The sequence below is a fragment of the Pinus tabuliformis genome, chromosome 2_1 (genome assembly GCF_031772625.1).
Source record: "Pinus tabuliformis cultivar Carrire ecotype Pingquan chromosome 2_1, CPIR1, whole genome shotgun sequence".
Lineage (NCBI taxonomy): Eukaryota > Viridiplantae > Streptophyta > Pinopsida > Pinales > Pinaceae > Pinus > Pinus tabuliformis.
This window is the reverse complement of record NC_142299.1, coordinates 856,543,423-856,567,181: the sequence shown is the minus strand read 5'-3', so window position 1 is coordinate 856,567,181 and position 23,759 is coordinate 856,543,423. Positions and strand designations below refer to the sequence as shown.

General features: G+C 36.7%; 1 protein-coding gene and 1 long non-coding RNA gene across 2 annotated transcripts in view; one reads left to right on the top strand and one right to left on the bottom strand.

Annotated features, from left to right (window-relative positions):
* The window catches only part of LOC149203365 (RING-box protein 1a-like), a 31,276-nt gene extending 7,739 nt beyond the window's left edge, over nt 1-23,537 (bottom strand). The window contains exons 1-3 of the mRNA XM_089401842.1: nt 23,501-23,537; nt 6,520-6,570; nt 6,323-6,382 (exon numbers count right to left, since the gene is read on the bottom strand). Coding sequence (XP_089257968.1) covers nt 6,323-6,382; nt 6,520-6,570; nt 23,501-23,537 — 148 coding nt within the window. The remainder of the gene's footprint in view (nt 1-6,322; nt 6,383-6,519; nt 6,571-23,500) is intronic.
* LOC149203366 (uncharacterized) lies at nt 73-998 on the top strand. The gene is made up of 2 exons (XR_016253952.1): nt 73-652; nt 779-998. It is a non-coding gene; the product is annotated as an uncharacterized LOC149203366 (long non-coding RNA).
* Nucleotides 23,538-23,759: the final 222 nt, after the last annotated feature.

The window sequence follows — 23,759 nt, the reverse complement described above, 5'->3', positions numbered from 1 at the left end:
TGGTTGCAAGTGACTTGCGTAAATTATTTCTCACAAAAAGGATCCGCTACTACCTAACATTTTTACGCCGTAAGGCGTTTCCCTCTGAAATCAACTCCCCCAATTGCCACTGTGTCCTTGTTTGAGCCATCAGATTAGATGTTAGACGATTGAAACGTTCCAGACCGTTGGATGTAGTTTAGGTTAGTTTTTTATATTTTTTTGGCACAGCTTTTCTCGCTGCTTCAAATCGCCGCACAGTTTTTCTCGCTGCTTCAAATCTCCCTGAGCAGGCAGCGTCTCTGGGCATCCGACTCTAGGAGCTTGGAGCTTGATGAGCTTTTATCTCCAGTGAGGGTTTTGCAGGCAAAGTTTTCAATGGATCTTCAGGGCTTCAAATTTCCTCCATCGAAAGAGAAATCCTGCATCGATCAGAAGAAATTTCCCGCGTTTTATGAATGAAAATCCCCTTACAGACAGAGGACGGACTGGATTATGAACGAAGATGCCAGATTCAGATCCTCCAACTGTGGAGAGAATGACTTCATTTGTTTTGCATTCCACCCGCGAAGTTTGCTCTAATGCGGCCATTTTCCGCAGTGCTGTTTCGGTGGTCGGTAACTCTGTTTGGGTCCTGTTTGATGGTCTGGCGGTGGATCAGAAATGTTTACAGGTAAAAAGCTTTAGTTTTATCTTTCAGCTGGTTCTCCGCTCTTATTTCTTTGTTCTTCGTGACTGTAGGCGTTCAAGCCCTATCATAAACCCTAATCAGTTTTCCTGTATTTGAAATGCAACGCAGGACGTTGGGACCCCGAGCTGGCTCAACCTGCTTGGTAGGGCGACGTGTCTACAGTGGCAGAGTTTCCTTACGGGTAAGAACTTGCCATAGTTTGAGGGGAAATTTAAAGCGTGGCTCCAATGCGACCCAACGGTGGAGCTTTTGCCAGAGTTTCCTCATCTCCAACTGTGGAGAGAATGACTTCATTTGTTTTGCATTCCACCCGCGAAGGTTGCTCTGATGCGGCCATTTTCCGCAATGCTGTTTCAGTGGTCGGTAACTCTGTTTGGGTCCTGTTTGATGGTCTGGCGGTGGATCAGAAATGTTTACAGGTAAAAAGCTTTGGTTTTATCTTTCAGCTGGTTCTCTGCTCTTATTTACTTGTTCTGCTCTTATTTCCTTGTTCTTCGTGACTGTAGGCGTTCAATCCCTATCAGATACCCTAATCAGTTTTCTTGTATTTGAAATGCAACGCAGGACGTTGGGACCCGGAGCTGGCTCAACCTGCTTGGTAGGGCGACGTGTCTACAGTGGCGGAGTTTCCAGTTTTGGGTAAGAACTTGCCTTGGTTGGAGGGGAAACTTAAAGCGTGGTTATGGCTCTCTGCATCTATGGGATGCCTGTTTCGTAGCCAAAAAGCTCAATTTAGAAGAGGGTTAGAGCTTTTTAATGGGTTTTTTCCCAAATGTAAATAAATTTTGCTATGACGATGTGATTATCATTTCAGATATTACCTAGAGCTTATTCTGCTCTGAAATTATGTAGTTTCCTGTTATTCTCTTTTGTGACGATGAAGGTTTATAGAGCTGTGCCGTTAATTATTTTGCGGTTTGATATGGCTACCATGGCCAGCAGTCGACGGCACCATTTGCTTAAATTTGTTTTTGAATCTTTGCTAAATATGTATACCTAGTTCGGGGTTTGCGTCTTCGGTTATATCTTCATAAAATAATGTGATGTATACTCAATTCCTTGCTTACTCGTGTTTGCCCGTATGTTATATCGTTTACATATTTCAAGGAGTTGTCTACATTATAAAGAGTTATAAATCTTCGATTTGGATATGTGGCATCGGCCAACTTGATCTCCGTTTAATAATTGCAGCTTGTTTACCAGTTACATACGTTTAACATTACCTAATGTATGTTCTTTTCCTTTGTAATTGCGGGGTCTGCTACCCAGTGTCATTATAGCTTGGCCTCCTCAGTTTCCAAGTTTCTTCCGGGAGCTTATGATCCACTCCCAACCTCCAGGGTTCATCATTTTGTGTTGTTATTGCAGCCTATGGAAGATTGGGTCGAGCTGCAGAGGCAGAGAAGATGTTTGAAAAGATGGTTAACGCAGGTGTGGAGCTAGATGTTTTTGTTTATGGTGCCTTGATAAATGCATTTGTTGAAGCTGGATGTGTGGAAGAAGCTGTACGTTACTTTCAAATAATGCAAAATGCTGGTTTTGCAGGGAACTCTGTGGTGTATAGTTCTTTGATTAAGGTTTATAGTAAACGTGGTTTTTTTAAGGAAGCACAAGAAACGTACAAACGCATACAGAAATTGGGTGTTGAACCAGATGCCTTTTTATCAGGCTGTATGCTTGACCTTTATGCTCGCACTGATATAGTGACTGAAGCACAAGAAGTATTCAAAGTCTTGAAGGAAAAGCAGCACGCAAATGAATTTTCTTTTTCCATGATGTTGTCCTTATAAAAAAAGAATGGAAGGCTTAATGAAGCCACTGAAATTGCAAAGGAAATGTTAGAATCGGGATTTCTTACTAACGTTCTTTCTTTTAATAGCGTCATTAGCCTGTTCATTGCAGATGGAAGATTGAGAGAGGCTGCTGAAGTTTTTCATCAAATGTTAAAACTAAAGGCTTCACCCAATGAGAATACATACAAAACACTGGGCATTCTTCTAAAGGGAGGAGGCATTCCAAGGGATACAGTAGAGCAGCTCGATGTTGCACGTAAAAGTGGGCTTCCACATGGTATTCAGGCCTTGAGAATGACAATCTTTTCTGCAGTGGGGATGCATGCTGAAGCTTTGGAAGCTTGTGATGAACTGAGAGCTTCTGGGTTGGATTTTGATGTGTCTTCTTACAATGCTATTATATATGCACTTGGTAGTGCTGGGAGGATTAATGAAGCTTACAACATGTTCATGATCATGCAAGCCAAAGGTCTTGAACCAGATACAATTACTTATGCAAGTATGACAATTAGCTATGGGAAGCTAGGGTTGGTAGACGGTGTTAGGAGAATGTTTTACAAAATGAAACAGAAGGGTTTTCAGCCAAACGAATTCATGTTCAAAGGCAGTTATAGATGCCTATAAAAGTGCTGGGAAGTTTGCTTTAGCCAGATTTGTTACCCAGGAGTGGGAGTTCATGCATCAGTTGCAAGATCATGGTCACATTATATAAGATTATGCAGATCTGGTTTCAAGCTCGATTTCATGTGCACAACTTTTAAAAGGAAGCTGGCATACCCTGTATTCATGCTGTTGTGTCTTTTAACATTTTGTAAAATTGTAACAGGTTTTTTTTTTTTTTGGGAAATTTAAATCTATGCTCCTTGTATAGCTTCCACATGGTATTCAGGCCTTGAGAATGACAATATTTTCTGCAGTGGGGATGCATGCTGAAGCTTTGGAAGCTTGTGATGAACTGAGAGCTTCTGGGTTGGATTTTGATGTGTCTTTTTACAATGTTGTTATATCTGCACTTGGTAGTGCTGGGAGGATTAATGAAGCTTACAACATGTTCATGATCATGCAAGCCAAAGGTCTTGAAGCAGATACAATTACTTATGCAAGTATGACAATTAGCTATGGGAAGCTAGGGTTGGTAGACGGTGTTAGGAGAATGTTTTACAAAATGAAACATAAGGGTTTTCAGCCAAACGAATTCATGTTCAAGGCAGTTATAGATGCCTATAAAAGTGCTGGGAAGTTTGCTTTAGCCAGATTTGTTACCCAGGAGAGGGAGTTCATGCATCAGTTGCAAGATCATGGTCACATTATATAAGATTATGCAGATCTGGTTTCGAGCTCGATTTCATGTGCACAACTTTTAAAAGGAAGCTGGCATACCCTGTATTCATGCTGTTGTGTCTTTTAACATTTTGTAAAATTGTAACAGGTTATTCTTTTTTTTGGAAATTTAAATCTATGCTCCTTGTATAGCTTCCACATGGTATTCAGGCCTTGAGAATGACAATCTTTTCTGCAGTGGGGATGCATGCTGAAGGTTTGGAAGCTTGTGATGAACTGAGAGCTTCTGGGTTGGATTTTGATGTGTCTTCTTACAATGCTGTTATATATGCACTTGGTAGTGCTGGGAGGATTAATGAAGCTTACAACATGTTCATGATCATGCAAGCCAAAGGTCTTGAACCAGATACAATTACTTATGCAAGTATGACAATTAGCTATGGGAAGCTAGGGTTGGTAGACGGAGTTAGGAGAATGTTTTACAAAATGAAACACAAGGGTTTTCAGCGAAACGAATTCAGGTTCAAGGCAGTTATAGATGCCTATAAAAGTGCTGGGAAGTTTGCTTTAGCCAGATTTGTTACCCAGGAGAGGGAGTTCATGCATCAGTTGTAAGATCGTGGTCACATTATATAAGATTATGCAGATCTGGTTTCGAGCTCGATTTCATGTGCAAAGCTTTTAAAAGGAAGCTGGCATACCCTGTATTCATGCTGTTGTGTCTTTTAACATTTTGTAAAATTGTAACAGGTTATTTTTTTTTGGGAAATTTAAATCTATGCTCCTTGTATAGAGAAATTGTGGATAAAAGGGTACTAGTAGTTCTTTTAGTGTATAACAAAAATGAAAATAAAAAGACATTGGTCATTCCCTTCTCCAATATAAATTAAGACTTTGAAAACAGAGGAGGGCACCCCAAAATCCTGAAGCTTGACAGTGGTATCCGAGATTCTCAAAAAATTCTGTGAGATTTTCTCAAAATCATATTAGAATTTCAAATTTTTTTTCGAGCAAAATTGTGATCTGTTTAGACTACGCGATTTAGGAGATGCATTATCTATTGAAACTACAATTTTGCCCCGACGACCCAGTTCTCATCGGAATATGGTGAAAAAAATTAATGTGTTTAAATCGTTTTTTCGTTTCATAAATAAAATAGTGATTTCAAATTCTCATTAATTTTCTACACGATTTCAATTATAAACTGGCTAAACATCCTAACACTCAAATTAATCTCCTGAGTGGATCATTCAACACAGAGAAGCAATCTAACTTTCGCTTGTAACACAAGCGATACTTAAAGAAGTGGTGGATGTGAATGCTCAGAAAATGGGAAAACGACATATGAGATCACCAGCCGGTCATCCCTTTAAGTCAAGAACATATGCCTTTTCTATTACGTTACTAGACTGAACTTTTGTTCAAGGCTGTGTCTCACTGTTGCACCAATGGAAAGTAGAGCAGACTACTGGTCGGCCAGGGCCCAACATAGATCCATGCAAGCGAAAGGCAGAGACATGTGACTGTGATACTAGCCACAACCTCACATAAATAAATACATGCCCAGGCAAGCCTGACAGAGGGCAACTCCATTGAATTAATATATGAGTTAAGGGTATCATGGTTCAGAACAACATAATGTTCAAATGTGAAGCCAATGAAATTATATAAGATTACCCTGCTCCTTTCTTACTAATTTTCTCTTTATAAACTAGCCATTTGGAACTTTGATGTTACACATTCAAATTCTAGTATCATCCACCTAATTCTAGTATCATCCACCTGTTTAATTCTCATGTTGGGGCATCTGCAATATTTGACGACATAATGCCTTTAGAAGCACATAGTTTGTTTGACTACCTGTCCACTAGTTAGTTTGTCTATGCTCATTATGGTAAATTCGATCTTACACCTTGAACAGGCTTTACTTGTAGTTTACTAAATCCAATCGCTGGTTTTTTGGGTATCCGACACTTGATTAATTCTCACCTCGGGCAATCTTTGACAACATAATGGCCTTTAGAAGCTCATAGAATCCAATTTTTAACATATTTTCACTCTTTTTATCACTAGGAGTGCTTAATTCAAACAATGGTGAGACCATTTGGATGTTAGAAACCTAATGCTAATTTTCTATTTGTCCCCAACCTAATGAATATTAATATTGGTGATAGCATATCTTTAAAATGAACATATTGAGTTAATTTCCCTTATATAAAGGTCTTCCTTATTTATTCATAATCTTTGAATTTCAATTACATCATTGTTCTCATCCTTTGTCAAATGTTCATCAAGCAATGTCAGAAGACAGTATTGGCATCCATCAAGGACCTTAGGATAAACCTTATGAACTGAAAGCACTTGGTAATATGAATAGATGATCTAGCCATTTGTTGATGATAACAAATAACACCGGTAAAGAAACAAAATTGCATAAAAATTTGACTTCTTTCTTCTATGCTGTTGTTTCTTATGTCATTTGCATAAAAATTTGACTTCTTTCTTCTATGCTATTGTTTTTTATATCATTGCCTTACGGCGTTTCCTTTTCAACATGTGGTGCAAATGCTAGTTATACCCCATGCAACACTGCATTCTTCAGTGGTTTCAGTTCCTTGATTTGCCTGACACTCTATACCTATATGTACAAAAACAAAAATAATAATATTATTTTCAAATTTCATATAATTTAGTCAAACTGATTCAAAAATCTCCCAAAAACAATCCATCTTCTCAATTTTCTACCATTAAATTATATAAATAAATAGCACATACAGAGATCCATAATGTGGTTTCTGCAAATTGCACAATTATCGACCTGGATGTCTGCATGCAGAAATGATTAGATTAAAATTGTGTTAGAATAAAATAGTAAATCATTCAAGTTAAATTGGATATTTTTAGTGAGAAGGATTCTTGTCTGAGATTGAAATTGAGATTGAACAGTTCAATTTTACGTTGAAACGAACGATCAAAATACGCCCTACACACTTTCGGGTGGTTTAAACAATTTCAGATCATGTGTCAATGAAACTCAACACGATATCACATATATATCAGATCGCAATGTATTTATACGTGCCCTTTGGTGCTTCAAGTTTTTATTACGAATGAGCCGACCATAAAAGAAAATATGACTTTCTTTCCATTAAATCAGGACTTTCTAAAAAATTGATTTTATTGAGTAATAAATGTTGATTTCTTTATTGACATAAATTTAGGTAACAATATTTTTAACGGGTATTTATTAATTTTTACAATAAACTATATTTTGTTTATTTATTAAAAACTTGCAATATGAATAACTCTCTCTATATTTATTGTAATTTATCTACCAAATTATTGATTTATTAACTATATGTATTACTATATTTTGTCTTTTAATTATTTTCAATAATTAGTTTGAATAAAATTAAACCTAACCATTTTAGTAAATATTATTATTTAAAATATATTAGTTTCATATTTTTTAAATTTAAAAAATAATAAAAATTTATTAAATCACATTACAAAATTATTTATTCGTTGATGTATATTTATGGTTAGTATCTTTAATCATCAACCATTAATTAATTATTGAACCGACCATGTAATTTTCAATGCAAGGTGGTATTGAGTAGTAGCTACATGTCCCACAACCCTAGAAATGATATAGGGAAGAAGGCATGCATAAGTCATGATGAAAGTTATGATTCATCCCAAGTAGCCTTGGCCATGGTTGGGGGAGGAAACTCAATCGTCAAACCATAAAGATAGCTTCTAAAGGTAAAGGGATGGGAATGGGGTTTTGAACCACCAATTGGACCTTTTTGTGGGATGCTTTTCCTTTAAGAGAAAGTATGGAGTCCTCTAGAAGTTTTTTAGCAATAGATTTGGGTCATAGTGCCATGAAAATTGTTTTGGGGTTGGGGGGATGGATGGAGGTGTGGAACCTAGCCCTAAGCCCTAAAGAAATTCTTTAGGAACCTATGGATAATAATGTTAGCTCAAGCATGGGTTTTCTATCCCAGGACATGGCTATGATGGAAGCATGGACTTTCAACCACAAAAAAAGCTTTTATCCATCTAGGCCAAGAAGAATGCCTTGAAAAACCACACATGGGCTCTTAGAGATGTGTTTGGCTTGTGATTATAGATCCCATGCCACTAAGTGGTTTTCACTAGTACTTATGTCTCATAGGACCCTAGAAATGATTTATGGAATAATTTAATGCAGTAGGTCCCAAAAAAACAATTGAGGTGTCCAAGGTGGCCTTGACCATGATTAGGCGAAGAATCTCAAGCCTTAGACCCAAAATATAGAGATGGGGTTTGAGGGATGATAAAGGGAGAGAGAGAGTTGGAGGGGAGAGATAAAGAGAGACAGATCAAGAAGAAATACATAGGGATATAGAGATAGATATGGTTTGAGGAGAGAGAGGGAAGAAGAAAGACATAAAGAGAGATGAAGGGAGATGTATAGAGAGAAATAGTGATGGGGGAGAGAGGGAGAGAGACAATGAGGGAGGGAGGCAGGCAAAGGGAGAGAGAAAGAACGCGAGAAAAATGGAGATAGAGAGATGGAGTGAATGGAGATTTCATTATTTTTGTGACAAAGATGTCCCATGTTTTGTCTCCTTCCCTGCAAAGGTTATCGAAATGACCTATACTGGTCATTTTTAATTCCTATAAATAAATTTAATTGGAAAAAATAACATTGGTTTGATTTAAATTTCATAATAAAAAAATCCTCTAATTCATTTTGGTGTAGAATGGGAATATCTATTCACTTTCTGTTGAAACTGTAGCAAGAAAATCTTAGTTTGACTTTGCCTTGGTCAAACTAGAGAAAATTCGAATTTCTATTTCCACATAAATCTTGGAGGTAGTTAACTAAGATGACATGGCACTTGTCACTCAGTTAAGTAATTTAATTCCAGTCGAGGAAGATTGAATTCAGTTCAATATGTTTGATTGCTAATTTGCAACAATCTATTTTAGTTAATTTGAGTTATTATCAATTTAACTTGTTCTAACTATCATAACAACTAGTGGAGGTCAAGTTATGGAAGCGGAACTTCAACCACACTTAGTGATCAACCAGTTATCTAATCAATCAACCAAAAATAATTGTTGCATGTAGAGAATTTGAGTTACCTAGTTGAGATGGAGATTCCAAGGCAGTGTACTATGAGTTGTAGCATATTCCCATGTGTACAGGTGATGCATGCAGTCACATGAAGGACGCTAGGGAATTGCACAATTCAATAGTGGAGATTCCTAAATAATATGGGCCAATTTGCTAGGGAAACATCGCAAGGAAATAAGAGCTTGGGGGGCTTAAAATTGGCTAAATGTTGGTTAGGGTCAGTCAGTCAGGCAAAGGGATAGACTATACACGTGCAGGGTGTGCTCAAGATTGATTAAGCATACATATTTCATCTCTATTATGTGATTAATGAAATATAGATAGTAAGCAATTTTGAGTAGTTGCTTTCCCCTAGATAAATATGTGTGCATGTGTGTGATGTTTCCTTTTGCATGTCTATGATTTGTGTTCTATATGGTGAATTAACTTCCGCCAATAGGTAGAGTAGCTTCAAGTCTTGTGATTTAGTAAATTCATGAGAAGTATTGAATCTACACATTAATTTCTACATGGTATTAGAGCTGGAATCACTCTGGTGAAAATATTTTGAATTTGTCATTGCAGGAGATTTAAATTTGAAGATCAATGTTGTAGGTTTACTCCAGGACTGACAATATGGTTTTCAATGGACTAAGTCTCGAGTATGCCCTTGAGGGAAGCTCAGATTATGTTTCTTGGAAGTACCACATGGAGGTAGTACTGGAGGATAATCGGTTGAAGGAATTCATTGATAATGATATTCTGAAACCAGCAGCATCTGATGCTAAGGATCTAGTATAATGGAAGAAGTGTGTAGCCAAGGTGATGAGAATCATATTGGAGGGAGTATGATACCATATTTTCTCAAATCTCCATGTGAGATAGACTCTGCATGCAATGTGGAAAGCAATGATAGATTTGTTCTAGAATAGTAGTGACCATAAGAATTTGGCACTCAAGGACAAACTTTGAAATATCAAGAAAAAGAGGAATGAGACCATTCCACCATACCTGAGAGGCTTCACACAATGTCATGAAGATCTTGGTAAAGCTTCTGTTACTATAGAAGTGGATGATTTGGTGGGCCTATCCCTTCTAAGCCTTCCCAAGAGTTGGCACAACTACCAAGATCCTGTGAATGGGATGAAGAAACTATCAAATTGGTAATTCTTATGGTCTGATTTGCTATAGGAGGAAATAAGGTGCTTTACTAGAGACAGGACTTCATCCAATGCCAAGGATGAGGATAATTGTGCCTTGGATGGAAATGAAAATAAAGGGGAAGGGAAGAAATCCCAATCAAAAGCAGAATCTAGCCAAGGGGGGAAGAAGAAAGACTTGTCCAGAATCAAGTGTCTTCACTTTCATGAATTTGGGCACTATTCCACGAAGTTTCCACATAAGAAGATACATAAGAAGACCTCAAGAGGAGCAATAGGTGAAGCTTTAGCTACACAATTTGAGCTTGATTTTACTCTAATTGCATGCATGGCCATCACAATGATGGAAAGTGTATGGTATGTTGAAAGTGGTGCCTCATTCCATATGACGGGGAACAAATATTTTTTCAATGATTTGGAGGAGAAGGATCTCCAAATGCACATCAAGATGGGATATCATGGAAGGTACATCGTGACTGGGATTGGTGCAGTCACCTTTTATAGGGAGTGAGGCTATGCTCTCAGTCTCAACGATGTGATGTTTTTTTGGGTCTAGAGAAGAATCTTATATTTGTTGCAGTTTTCAAAGACTGTGGATACAATATGATCTTCAACAAAGGAATGGAATTCCTGAGACACATAGCCACATGATAGGTGAAGAATATTGAGGTTCGTGTGAAGAACCTCTACAAGCTGGATATGGAGGATTGTGCTTCATTGAGCACAAAGGCAGAGATGGTGCAGAGTCACGATGTGAGTGAATTTTGGCATAAAATAGTTGGTCATTTTGATCATGGCACTTTAAATATCATGCAACAGATTACCACAGGGCTCCCCAAAGGAGCACAAGAGCAACAAGATACATGCAAAGGGTGTACCTTAGCGAAGTACACAAAAGCCACTTTCCATGATTGTGACATCACAGAACATGTAGTCCTTGAAAGGATCCACTTTGATGTCTATGGACCTTTCTCGAAAACCTCCACTGCTATACACAAATTTTGTCATATTTATTGATGACTTCTCAGGAAAGTGTTGGGTCTTCTTCATGTAGAAGAAAGATGAGACTTTCTCTAATTTATTAGAGTTCAAGGCACTTGTGGAGAAAGAAACGGGCAAGAAGGTGAAGGATATTAGAAGTGATAATGGAGGTGAGTACATGTCGAATGAGTTTAAAAAAATTTGTGCCAAAGAAGGAATTTGGTGAGTGTTGAAAACACCCCACAACCCACAATAGGATGGGGTTGCTGAGATGAAGAACCATAGCATTATGGGAGTAGCACATGTGTTGTTGCATGACCAAATCCTACCTCTACAATTGTGGGTTGAAGCATGCAACACAATGGTGTATTTACAGAACAAGGATCCTCATTGGATTATTGGCATGATCACACCAGAGTAGAATTTCTCGAGGAGGAAGCTTGATGTGTCACAGTTCAATATCTTTGGAGCCTCTGCTTGTTTCCATGTCTCCAAAGAGTAAAGGAAGAAGTTAGAGCATACAAAAGAGTTGGGGGTACTTGTGGGTTACACAAAAAGTCCCCAAAACTACCATTTGTATTTTCCATCCCTTAGAGTGACATATGTTTGAAGGGATGTCAAATTTGATTTAGTGTTTCTCAATTCTTTTATTGGCTTAGAAAAGAATTGAGAATAGAGTTGAGAATAGAGTTCGTTGTATATTTATTTCTTTTTGTGATAGATGTTGTATATGAGTATCTTTAACAACACACATATCATTTTATAAATATTTATATTTATTTTCCCTGTTTCGTTGTTTCAACACACATAGCTTATTATAGATATTTATATTTTATTTTTCTTTATCTTTGTTTCTTAGTTTTTGAGAAAATCACATTCTATTTTTAAGAAATCACTTTTATTTTATTTACTTCATCCTACATTTTTTTTCTTTTTATTATGATTTCCTATTCAATCCTTAGACTATTTTGAAGTAATATTAATTTTTTTTAGCAATAATCTTTACCATTATTGGTAAGTTCTTTTTATTCCCTACTATATCATGGGATAGTAGTATAATGAATAGTGGTATAATGAGAATGAGCTTTTATAACAAATATTTTAGATGCACTTTTGCATTTAATAAAGTTATGTACATAGATTTTTTTTATTTTTTTTTTATTTTTTTTTGCATCTAATCATTTTTGGAAACATGCACTCAATCCTATTGTTGTATACCAATGCTCCACCAAGCCCCACACACATACTTTTCAGGATGGACTTGCATTTTTTAGCACTTTCAAGAATGGACGCACACTTCTATGAGTAAATTATTTTTTCCAATGTACAATATCGGGATATCAATCTCATTAGAGGATTTAAGAGTTACCTCTCATCATTAATGTCTTTAACAAGGTTACACAATAGCAGAAGGAAACATTGGAATTAGGGCATACAGGTTGCTTGTAAGTAAAATTCTGGAGCTAGTTTATGATTCAATTTTTTTCCTTGAGTGTTGATTGCTTCTAAGTTTGTAGTATCAAAATTACCCAGTAATCCTCCTCTAATTGTCTTTCACTTCCATGTTCATTACCCAATCACCCTCCTCTAACTGTCTTTCAGTTCCATGTTCATCAACTTGTTTCTTCATTAGATTTTGCACAATTTGAAGATATTCCATAGGAACTATCAAATTTCTTTTACTCTTTGTTGACACCTAATCATAGGGATTGGGTGAACAACTATAAATAAATAACAGAGAAAATGGAGAGTCATCAGGAGATGAACTGAACAATCACTCCCTCTTGTATATGATAATGAACAACCTGAATGAATAATACAATTACATTTCAGGATTTACCTCCTGGCCTAACATGGAATCAGAGCCAACTCTATTTTTAGCATTCGCTCCCCTGTGACTCCTATTCCACCTATTCTACCTATGTTCCGCTCATATTGTAGAACTGACACCTTTGAGTGTATTGTGGTGCCTATTCCAGCATCTACTATTGACACCCCCAATTCGGATATTAGCACTCCCAAATCAAAACTCCGCTAAGTCCAAAACTTGCAGAAGAAAAATCGAAGGCTAATGAGGGAACGCCACTACGGGAAAAGACTCAACTACTGTGGTGCCATTGTGGCTCTGAGCCATATTGTTTTCAATGTTGTTTTCATAACACCTCCCTCACACTAGTATCATTCATAACACCTCCCCCACACTATTTAATACACCTTTTCTTATTGTTATGAAAGTATATGCTCCCATACAATCACTCCCACACTGTCGAGCACCTCCCATACTCCATACGACTTGCATGTTGTCATATTACAAAGGCCTGCCACTAACTATTATATACGCTATGTGGCCATACCACTCCCGGGTTACCCACAATAGAATTTTAACTATGAAATATAAGATATCCGTAGACTTCCACTCTGCTCACTCCATACGTTGCATTAAAATCCTACCACGTTGCACTGCTCCTTAGACCATGCGTCCCCTCCTCCCATGTTGTGCTATTCTCTGGACTATACAGCCCCTCCTCCCACACTACACTACTCCCACATCTTCGCTCCTCCACATATATCTGCTATAGGGTATCCTCTCCCTCTTAACTTGCAGGACAAGTCCCATCACTCGCAGTGCCTCCATATAACTCCATTACATGGTAAATAAATCTGATTTATTTATAATATCTCCCGTACATACTCCCTCTCCCAAATATACCATCCCCCAGTAATACCTCCACCCTATACATATCATATTATGATTGTTTTACCACCAGAAGTACAAATTGCATACATTGACAACAGAAGTAGTTTTACAATACACAGATTTTTAAAATGCATTCATTAATATCTATTGTGGAAGTGGTTCTCACCAGCAAGGAGAACTATCCAGAATGGTCATGGAAAATCAAACACACTCTCATTTTTAATGAGCTGTGGAAAGGAGTGTGTGTTGGAAATGGGGACAAAGAGCGAGAACAACCTACCTCAGATAAGGAATTAGCCATTTGGGAAAATAAGAACAACAAGGCTTATGCATTGATTGCAACATCAGTAAATGAAGAGGTGAGTCACCATATTTTTCCATTTTCAAATGCTTTTTAAGCCTTACAAAAACTGAAGGAACCCTATGACTCACACTCTGCACTTGAAGTTGTTCAACTCATGATTAAACTATTCACCCTCGAATTACAAAATGATGATCCTCTTGCTCTTGCATTAGAAGCTAAATCTATTATGCATGACATCAAAGTCACTAATGTTGAATTGGATATTCCTTTGATAGCTTTCCTCAAGGCACTTTATCCCACTTACTCAAATTATCTCGAGTCATTGCAAGCAAATGGAAACCTCAAAGGTATTACCTTTGACTCCCTTGTGAAAAAAATTGTTGAAAGAGAGAAGGCTTTTTGGAAGAAGACAACCCCTCAGTATTCTGAAAAGGTTGTGTGCCTTGCTCATAGAGAAAAGAATCTTCCTCAAGATTCTTCTAGAGGAAGAGGTGGTCGAAGAGGAAGAGGAAGAAATTTTAGAGGCAAGGGGGGCAGACACTCTCAAGGAGAAAAGTCAGATTTGCAGTGCATACACTGTAAAAGAGATGGATCACATGATGCATCCACATGCAAGTTGCCTTGGGACAGAATTGAGTAGGAAAGAAACCAAACCAAAGGTAAAACTAATGACAAAGAGAAAGGTAAATCACCTAAATCCGCTCACTATGTTGGGGCACACTATAATATTGGAGTAAATGAAAGCTTATTTAATGCTTCACTTAATTCAATCTTGGAAAAGCGATTGGTTTCTTGATTCAGGAGAAAATTGCCATGTGAATTTTAGAAGAGATTCTTTTGAAGAATTTACTAACAATGTTGATGGAGTAGTGTACTTTGCAGACAAATCAAAACTCAAGCCATCAGGGCCTAGCACAATCAGGCTTAAATTGCCTGGTCTTCCTGACTTTCTTCTGCATCATGTTCTATATCTCCCATAGCTGAGGAGAAACTTGTTGTCCTTGGTCCACATCGAAAAGCAAGGACAATCCATTCATATTTTTGATGGAAAGCTTGAGGTGAGAAAAGCATTAGACCACTCACTTGTCATGACGAGGATTGAAGAAGAAAGGCTTCTCAAGCTACAGGCTACCTTTGTTTGTGCACAAAATCTCTCATACAATTCTCATTATCAAGAAGGTAAATTTCCATCAAGTTTATTATGGTATGCTAGCTTTGGACACTTGAACTATGATAGCCTTGCTTGTTGAAGAAATGTGGTGTTACTAGTTTTCCTACAACTCCTAGGAAACTTAAACAATGTGATGCTTGCATTCTAGGAAAGCATAGCAAACAATCTTTTCATGATTCAAATTCCAGATCACATAGAAAACTTGAACTCATTTATTTAGAGTTATTTGGTCCAATGCTTGTTTCTTCTGCAAATGGAAATGAATATATGATGACATTTATTGATGACTACACTAGAATGTGTTGGGTTTATTTATTGAAGAACAAATCTGATGCTTTTCAAACATTCAAGAACTTTCATAGTGTTGAGATTTTATGTTAATTAAATTTGGAAAAAATCTCATGAATGTGAAAACAATAGAATTTGTTGCTAAATTAGCTCCATTTATTCCCGAGGAGGAGTTATTGCATCCTATATTTGTTGTGAGAGAATTTATGATTATTTTTTCTTCTCCCAGCTATAAAATGTAAGCCCGTAGAGAATGTGTGAGCTGAGAGGGTGTGAGGAATTATGTTGTTGTAATCTCCTGTTGAATAATAAGATTGTCGATGTCTCTGTTTTGGTGGATGTAGCCCAGATTGGTTAGGTGAACCACGTTAAAATCTGTGTTTTTTCATGGTTGAATGCTGTGTGTCTTATTTGTGTTTTAGATTCTGCTGTGTTAACTCTAACACTTGGTATCAGAGCAGGTTGTTGAGCGGGTACGTGTGACAGAGACCAAGATATTCCAAGTCTGATGCGTGGATCTAGATGTACCATCGAATGAGACGGTGCTGTGCAGAGCCGATGTGGATGCGTTGAAATGCCGAAGAAAACTATTTTACAGTTGCAAAATTGAGTGGTTGTATACGTTGTGTCAATTCAGACATAAACGGTACCATATCGAATTTTTAAAATCGATTTTAATATCATTGTAATTGCAGAATGTGGCTCGGACCTGGAAATGATGCAAGAGTTTAATCCATTTGATGGATCCTATCCTAACTCAGACGAAACATTTGATTTCCAGAAGTGATAAATAATGCAGAGGTTAAATTATATAATTTCCGGAATGATGTTTTTCAGAAGTGGAAGATTCGACGGATGAAGACAGATCAATTTACATAAATTGATGCTAATTTATCTTAAAGTTCCTACACAAGGAGTCAAAGGCGCAGAGAAAGCGTTGTCAATTCGATGATGGATGGATGGTAAGTCAGTGGGATGTTGAGATTCAAATTCGTTATAAACTTTATGCAATGACTCAGTTTATGTTGACTTGGTAGCTCTTGGATAATCTTTGCACAAATTACTTGATCTATTTGAAAATGCTTTCACACTAATCTTTTAAAGAAAACAAACAGTTTATACTTTTAATATCACAACATATAGCCCATTAATTAGTAGTAGGCAATGATTCTGCATTAAAGTCGATTTGAAGGTTTTTTGATAAAAGTTATCTATATCAGATTTTGTTTTTAAATGGTAATATGCCATGATATTTGAAGGCAAAGGAATTTTATTTATGGAAGGAAATTTTTTTTTAAATAAAAATTTCATTTATTAAAAGTTTCGATTGGAGATTTTGTGTAACAAAACATGGACAAAACTCAAAGTGCTCGATTTGAGATCGAGAAGTTCAATGATAAAAACAACTTCAAGATCTGGAAAGTGAAGATGTATGATCTACTCGTGCAACAAGGTGTGGCAAAGGCCTTGTTTGGAAAAGCTAAACAACCTTACACCATGACAGATAATGAATGGAGTGACTTGGATGAAAGAGCACTGAGTGACATTCGATTGTGTTTGGCGGACGATGTTTTGTTTAACATCGTGTCAGAGAAAACTACTGTTGGTTTGTGGACAAAGCTTGAAAAGTTGTACATGACGAAATCCTTAACCAATAGGATTCTTCTGAAGCGACAGTTGTAGAGTTTGCGCATGAAGGAAGGTACATCTATTATTGATCATTTGAATACCTTTAATACTCTCCGGTGCAGTTAGAAAGTATAGAAGTAAAATTTGAATCAGAAGATAAAGCTATAACTTTATTATGCTCGTTGCTCGAGTCATGGGATCATTTTGTTACTTGTATAAGTCTTAGTTCATCAGAAACCCTTGAATTTGATGATGTTGTTGGAGCTTTGTTGTCCGAAGAAACAAGGAAGAGGTCAAATTCAGAAACTTCTACATCAGAAGCAATGATGGTCAGAGGTTGTTCTAAAGAAAGATTCTCCAGTAAGCACAACAACGCGCTTTCAAAATCGAAAGGGAAGAAGAGTAAAGTAAAAAACTAGTTTTGTGGCAAATCGGGACATTTGAAGAAGGACTGTTGGAAGAGACAGCAAACATCGAAAGAAGACTCTTCGACAAAGAAGAAAGAAGCAAGCACGACAGATACAGGTTCGGTATCCATTTCAGGTATGAGTGATGAAGTGTTATCAGTTAATTTGTCTAATCATGATCAACATTGGTTGTTAAATTCGGGTGCATCAAATCACATGTGCATTCATAGAGAATGGTTTAAAACTTATAAATCAATCAATCATGGAGTAGTTTACATGGGAAATGATGTCACATGTAACATTGTGGGAATTGGAAGAATCCAGTTTAAAATGTTTGATGGGACAAATAAAATTGTAACTGATGTAAGACATGTACCTAAACTAAGAAAAAGCCTCATTTCACTAGGAGTACTAGACACTAATGGATATAAAACTTTTATTCAAGGTGGAGTAATGAAAGTTTATAAAGGAATTTTACTAGTAATGAAGCAAAGAAGGTTGGAAATCTTTTTCAGTTAGAAGGAAGAATAGAGTCAGATCATGTTTCTACAGTATCTGAAAACAACAGTAATTCTATTTGTTTATGGCATCAAAGGTTGGGCCATATGATTGAAAGAGGTTTAAAGATTTTATCTGATCGTAAGTTACTTCCTAATTTCAAGTCTGTTAAGTTAGATTTCTGCAAACATTGCCTATTTTGGAAACAGAGCAAGCAGAAGTTTAAAACTAGAAAACATACTAATAAGGGAATCCTTGATTATATCCATTCTGATGTTTGGGGTCCATCTCCTACAACCTCATATGGAGGATCGTCATATTTTGTATCTTTTATTGATGATTTCTCTATAAAAGTGTGGGTCTACATGTTAAAGAAGAAGGCTGATGTATTCACAGTTTTCAAACAGTTTAGAGCATTTGTTGAAAAAATCACTGGAAGAACCATTAAATGTTTAAGAACTTACAATGGTGGTGAGTTTACTTCAAAGGAATTTGATAATTATTGCAAGGACGCTGGGATCGAAAGACATAAAACCACTGTATATACTCCTCAGCAAAATTGAGTTGTTGAATGCATGAACAAGACTCTTTTAGAGAGAGCAAGAAGTATGTTGGGTAACGCCAATTTGCAGAAGGAATTGTGGACAGAAGCAGTTTCTAAAGCTTGCTATTTGATAAATCGATCACCATCAACTGCAATTGGATGCAAAATTCCTCAAGAGGTATGGAAAGGTCATCCTTGTGATTATTCTAAACTTAAAGTTTTTGGTTGTGATGCATATGCTCTAGTTCTGAAACATCAACGTTCTAAATTAGATCCTAAATCAAAAAGATATATCTTTTTTGGATATGGTGATGGGACTAAGGGGTACCGGTTGTGGGATCCTACTACTCACAAGATCATCATTAACAAAGATATTAAATTTAATGAATCTTCACTTGAAAATCCAGATGTAGATGATAAATTGAAACAGGATAATGTATCTAAGCTTCAACACATTCACTTTGAAACCAGTTCAAATACTGATGATAGTCAAGATGAACAAGTTTCAGATGAAGATTATGAACAAGTTTCAGATGCAGATCATGGACGTGTTTCAGATGCAGATAATGAAGAAGTTCCTACAAGTAATAATCAACAAATTGTGGAAGTACCAGAAACATCTTTAAGGAGGTCCACAAGAATAAAATGTCTTCCTAAAAGGTATGATGATTATGTTACTTCAATTGCTTTAACTGCTAATGATGATGAACCTTTATGCTATCAGGAAGCTGTAGAAGGTTCTAAAACTGAAGAGTGGAAAGAAGCTATGAAGGACGAGATGATGGCATTAGTCAAGAATGGAACATGGGATTTGGTAGAACTTCCTAAAGATAGAAAAATTGTGGGATGTAAATGGGTTTACAAATTGAAAAGGGGTGTTGATGATACAGAGGACAGGTAAAAAGCAAGGCTGGTCGCAAAAGGTTTCTCTCAGAAAGTAGGCATTTATTTTCATGAGATATTTTCACCAATTGTAAAAATTGTTTCAATTCGAATTGTATTAGCACTAGTTGCTTTACTTGATTTAGAATTAAAACAACTAGATGTTAAAACTACATTTTTACATGGAGATTTAGATGAGGAGATTTACATGGAACAATCATAAGGGTTTTTTCAAAATCGCAACAATAAATTTGTCTGTCGGCTCAAGAAATCATTGTATGGTGTGAAGCAGTCGCCTCGATAATGGTACAAGATATTTGATTCTCTCATGATGAGTCAAAATTATATAAGAAGTGAATATGATCATTGTGTTTACTTTAAGAAATCAAGTAATGGCATTTTCATTATCTTAGTGTTGTATGTTGACAATATGCTTTTAGCAAGCAAAATCATAATAGAGATCAACAGGTTAAAGGCTCAGATGGCTAGGACGTTTGATATGAAAGACCTAGGAGCAGCAAGACAAATTTTGGTCATGGAGATATTCAGAGACAGGAGCAATGCTAAGCTGTGGATATCACAACAGAAGTATATTGAGAAAATACTCTTGAGGTTTGGTATGAACAATGTGAATCCTGTTTCAGTCCCTTTAGCTTCCCATTTTAATCTTTCTTCTAGTTTATGTCCTAATACAAATGAAGAAAAAGAATATATGTCTCGAATTCCATATGCCAATGTAGTAGGTTGTTTGATGTATGCGATGGTTTGTACTCGACCAGATATTTCACATGCAGTTGGGGTTGTCAGCAGGTATATGGCAAATCTAGGAAAAGAACACTGGTCAACAATGAAATGGGTGCTTCGGTATTTGAGAGGTACAAGTGATTATTGTATCACTTATAACAGGAGTAGTGAATTTTTTTGCGGATATGTTGATTCCGATTTTGCAGGTGATTTGGATAAGAGAAGGTCAACTTCAGGGTATGTCTTTACTCTAGCAGGTGGAGCTATTAGCTGGATGTCAAAGCTACAGAACATTTTTGCTTTATCCACTACTGAAGTAGAATACATAGCTACTTCACATGCTTGCAAAGAAGTGATTTGGTTGAAAGGTTTGTTTGGTGAGTTTGGTAGGTTACAGGACAACATCAAGTTATTTTGTGATAGTCAAAGTGCAATTCATTTGGCTAAGAATTCGGCCTATCATAGTAAATCAAAGCATATACCTATCAAGCACCATTTTGTAAGACAGGTTATCACTGAAAGGGGAGTCTCTCTTGAAAAAGTGCATACAAAGGAAAACTGTGCAGACATGTTCACGAAACCAGTTTTTCTAAAGAAACTACGTTGGTGTCTGGCTTCTCTTCGCTTGCAGAAAACATAAAATAATAAAGGAACAGGGTATCAGTCTAATTGTTGTCAAGGTGGAGATTGTTGAAATTTTCTGTTAATTAAATTTGGAAAAAATCTCATGAATGTGACAACAATAGGATTTGTTGCTAAATTAGCTCCATTTATTCCTGAGGAGGAGTTATTGCATCCTATATTTGTTGTGAGAGAATTTATGATTCAGTTTTCTTCTCCCAGCTATAAAATGTAAGCTCGTAGAGAATATGTGAGCTGAGAGGGTGTGAAGAATTATGTTGTTGTAATCTCCTGTTGGATAATAAGATTGTCGATGCCTCTGTTTTGGTGGATGTAGCCCAGATTGGTTGGGTGAACAATGTTAAAATCTGTGTTTCTTCATGGTTGAATGATGTGTGTCTTATTTGTGTTTTAAATTCTTCTATGTTAACTCTAACACATAGATGCATTGAAAATGATGCACAATCTCATATTGGCTCTATTCGCACTAATAATGGAAAAGAATACACTTCAAATGAATTTGAAAACTGTCTTCACCAACATGGGATCAAACATCAAGAAACCATTCCTTATAATCCCCAACAGAATGGAGTATCTAAAAGAATGAATAGGACAATCTTAAATATGGTGTGCTCCATGACGTTTTTCAAAAATGTAAAATTGATGTTTTGGGTTGATGTAGTTCTATGTGCTATATATGTAAAGAATAGATGCCCATATAATGATATTAGAGACAAGACTCCTTATGAAATGTGGTATGGGCACATTTCTTCAGTAAAGCATCTCAGGGTCTTTGGTTCCACATGTTATGCCTTGATACCAAAGGTACATAGAAACAAACTTGGTGCAAGAAGTCGGGAGTGTATTCCTGGGGTATTCAAACACCTCCAAAGCATACCGTCTCTATGATGAAGTCAATAAAATGTTTTTTGTATCTAGAGATGTAATCTTTCTTGAATCTTCCAAAACTGACAATGTTTTTGAGTAGCAGTTTGATCGCTTGGATAGATTTTCAAATGAAAAAACATTTGAAGAATTTGATAATCAAATTCCATATCTTGAAGGGGGGATTCCTATACTAGATCAACACATGGAATCTTCTTCTGAAGCACTCTCTCCCCCACATGAAACTTCAACAATGAATGATACTTTGAGTGATGTGATTGATAGAATTGGGAGACTCAATCTTGGTTCAGTCCCAACTCAATCGATGGAGAAGCTTGGACCATCTGGGAAAGGTCCCCCAAAGTGGCCGACAAAGACACTTGAAAGTGTTGATTCTTATGAGGTTGGAAAGACAGGAACTAGAAATTCAAACTGGCAAAATGGAGTGATGTAGATGACTTTGGTTCACCTGTTGATGTGGATGTTTCTTATGATTGTGAATTGAATTTGTCTAGAGATTTTGAGCCAACTTCCTTCGAAGAAGTTGCTTCTCATGACGAATGGAAAGAAGTAATGCAAAAGGAGTATGATGCCTTAATAAATAATGTCACTTGGAAGCTGGTTGATCCTCCATTGGGAACCAAGCCACTTGGCTGCAAGTGGGTCTACAAGAACAAGTATAAAGTTGATGGCTCACTTGACAAGCACAAAGCCTGGCTTGTGGCAAAAGCTTTTGCACAGAAGGAGTGGGTCGATTATGAGGATACTTTTTCCCCCACGGCAAAATGGGCTACCATCCGGACACTCTTTGCCTTAGTAGCTCAGAATGGTTGGAAAGTCCATTAAATGGATGTAAAAACTGCTTTCTTAAATGGAGATCTAAAAGAGAATGTCTTTATGTCCCAGCTTGAAGGATTTGTGATGAAAGAACATTAACATAAAGTATGAAAAATTTTGAAATCCTTGTATGGCCTCAAACAAGCACCACGAGCCTGGTATGAAAAACTAAGTGAGCATCTTTTGAATCTCAATTTCAAACATTATGATCTTGATGATGCAACTCTGTTTGTCAAGAAGGTTGGAAAAATATTTGTATATCTTGTGGTATATGTAGATGATATTTTGATGATAGGGGACAATGAGAGCTACATTGCATCCATAAAGAAAGAATTTTTGAAAGATTTTGAACTGACTAATTTGGGCTACATTCATTACTATCTTGGTATTGAAGTAACTCAACATCTGAAGTCCATATTCCTTTCTCAAAATAAGTACATTGGAGATCTGTTGAATAGGTTTTGCATGACTGAATGCAATCCTCTAACTACTCCAATGGAATAAAACTTAAAGCTCACATCCATTGAAGGAAAATAATTTGAGGATGCAACAAAGTATAGACAACTTGTAGGAAGTCTCAACTACCTAACTACTACCAAACCTGACATTTCGTTTACTGTTCGAATCCTCTCCAAATTTATTCAAAAGCCTTGTGAGGGAGATTGGTCTGCTGCAAAAAGAGTTCTAAAGTACTTGAAGGGAACTCAAGACTTTGGAATCAAGTATACACAGGTGGACGAATTGAGCTTGATTGGATACTCTGATTCAAACTTCGATGGAGATAAATAAACTGGGGTATCTACTTCAGTTTATTCTATGAGTCTTGGATTAGGAGCTGTCTCTTGGAGATCACACAAATAATCAATTCCAGCAGATTCCAAAATAGAGGCAGAATATGTGGTAGTAGTTGAGGCAACAAAAGGAATTGTGCGGCTGAGGGAATTCTTGAAGATTTGTAGGTAAAACAAGTACAATCATCTCCACTCATGATTGAAAATACCTTGGCAATAATGGTGGCCAAGAACCCAAAGTTCCATGATCGAATGAAGCACATCAATACAAAATATCATCTAATTCGACATCATGTTGAGGCCAAAACAATCCATCTTCACCATTGTTCCAATAATGAGAAAATTTCAAACATGTTCACCAAAGCGCTTGGAAGAGAAAAGCTTGAAAGATTCAGAACGATGCTTGGACTCACCAACTTCCCTTCATATTATGGGGGGGGATGTTGACACCTAATCAGAAGGATTGGG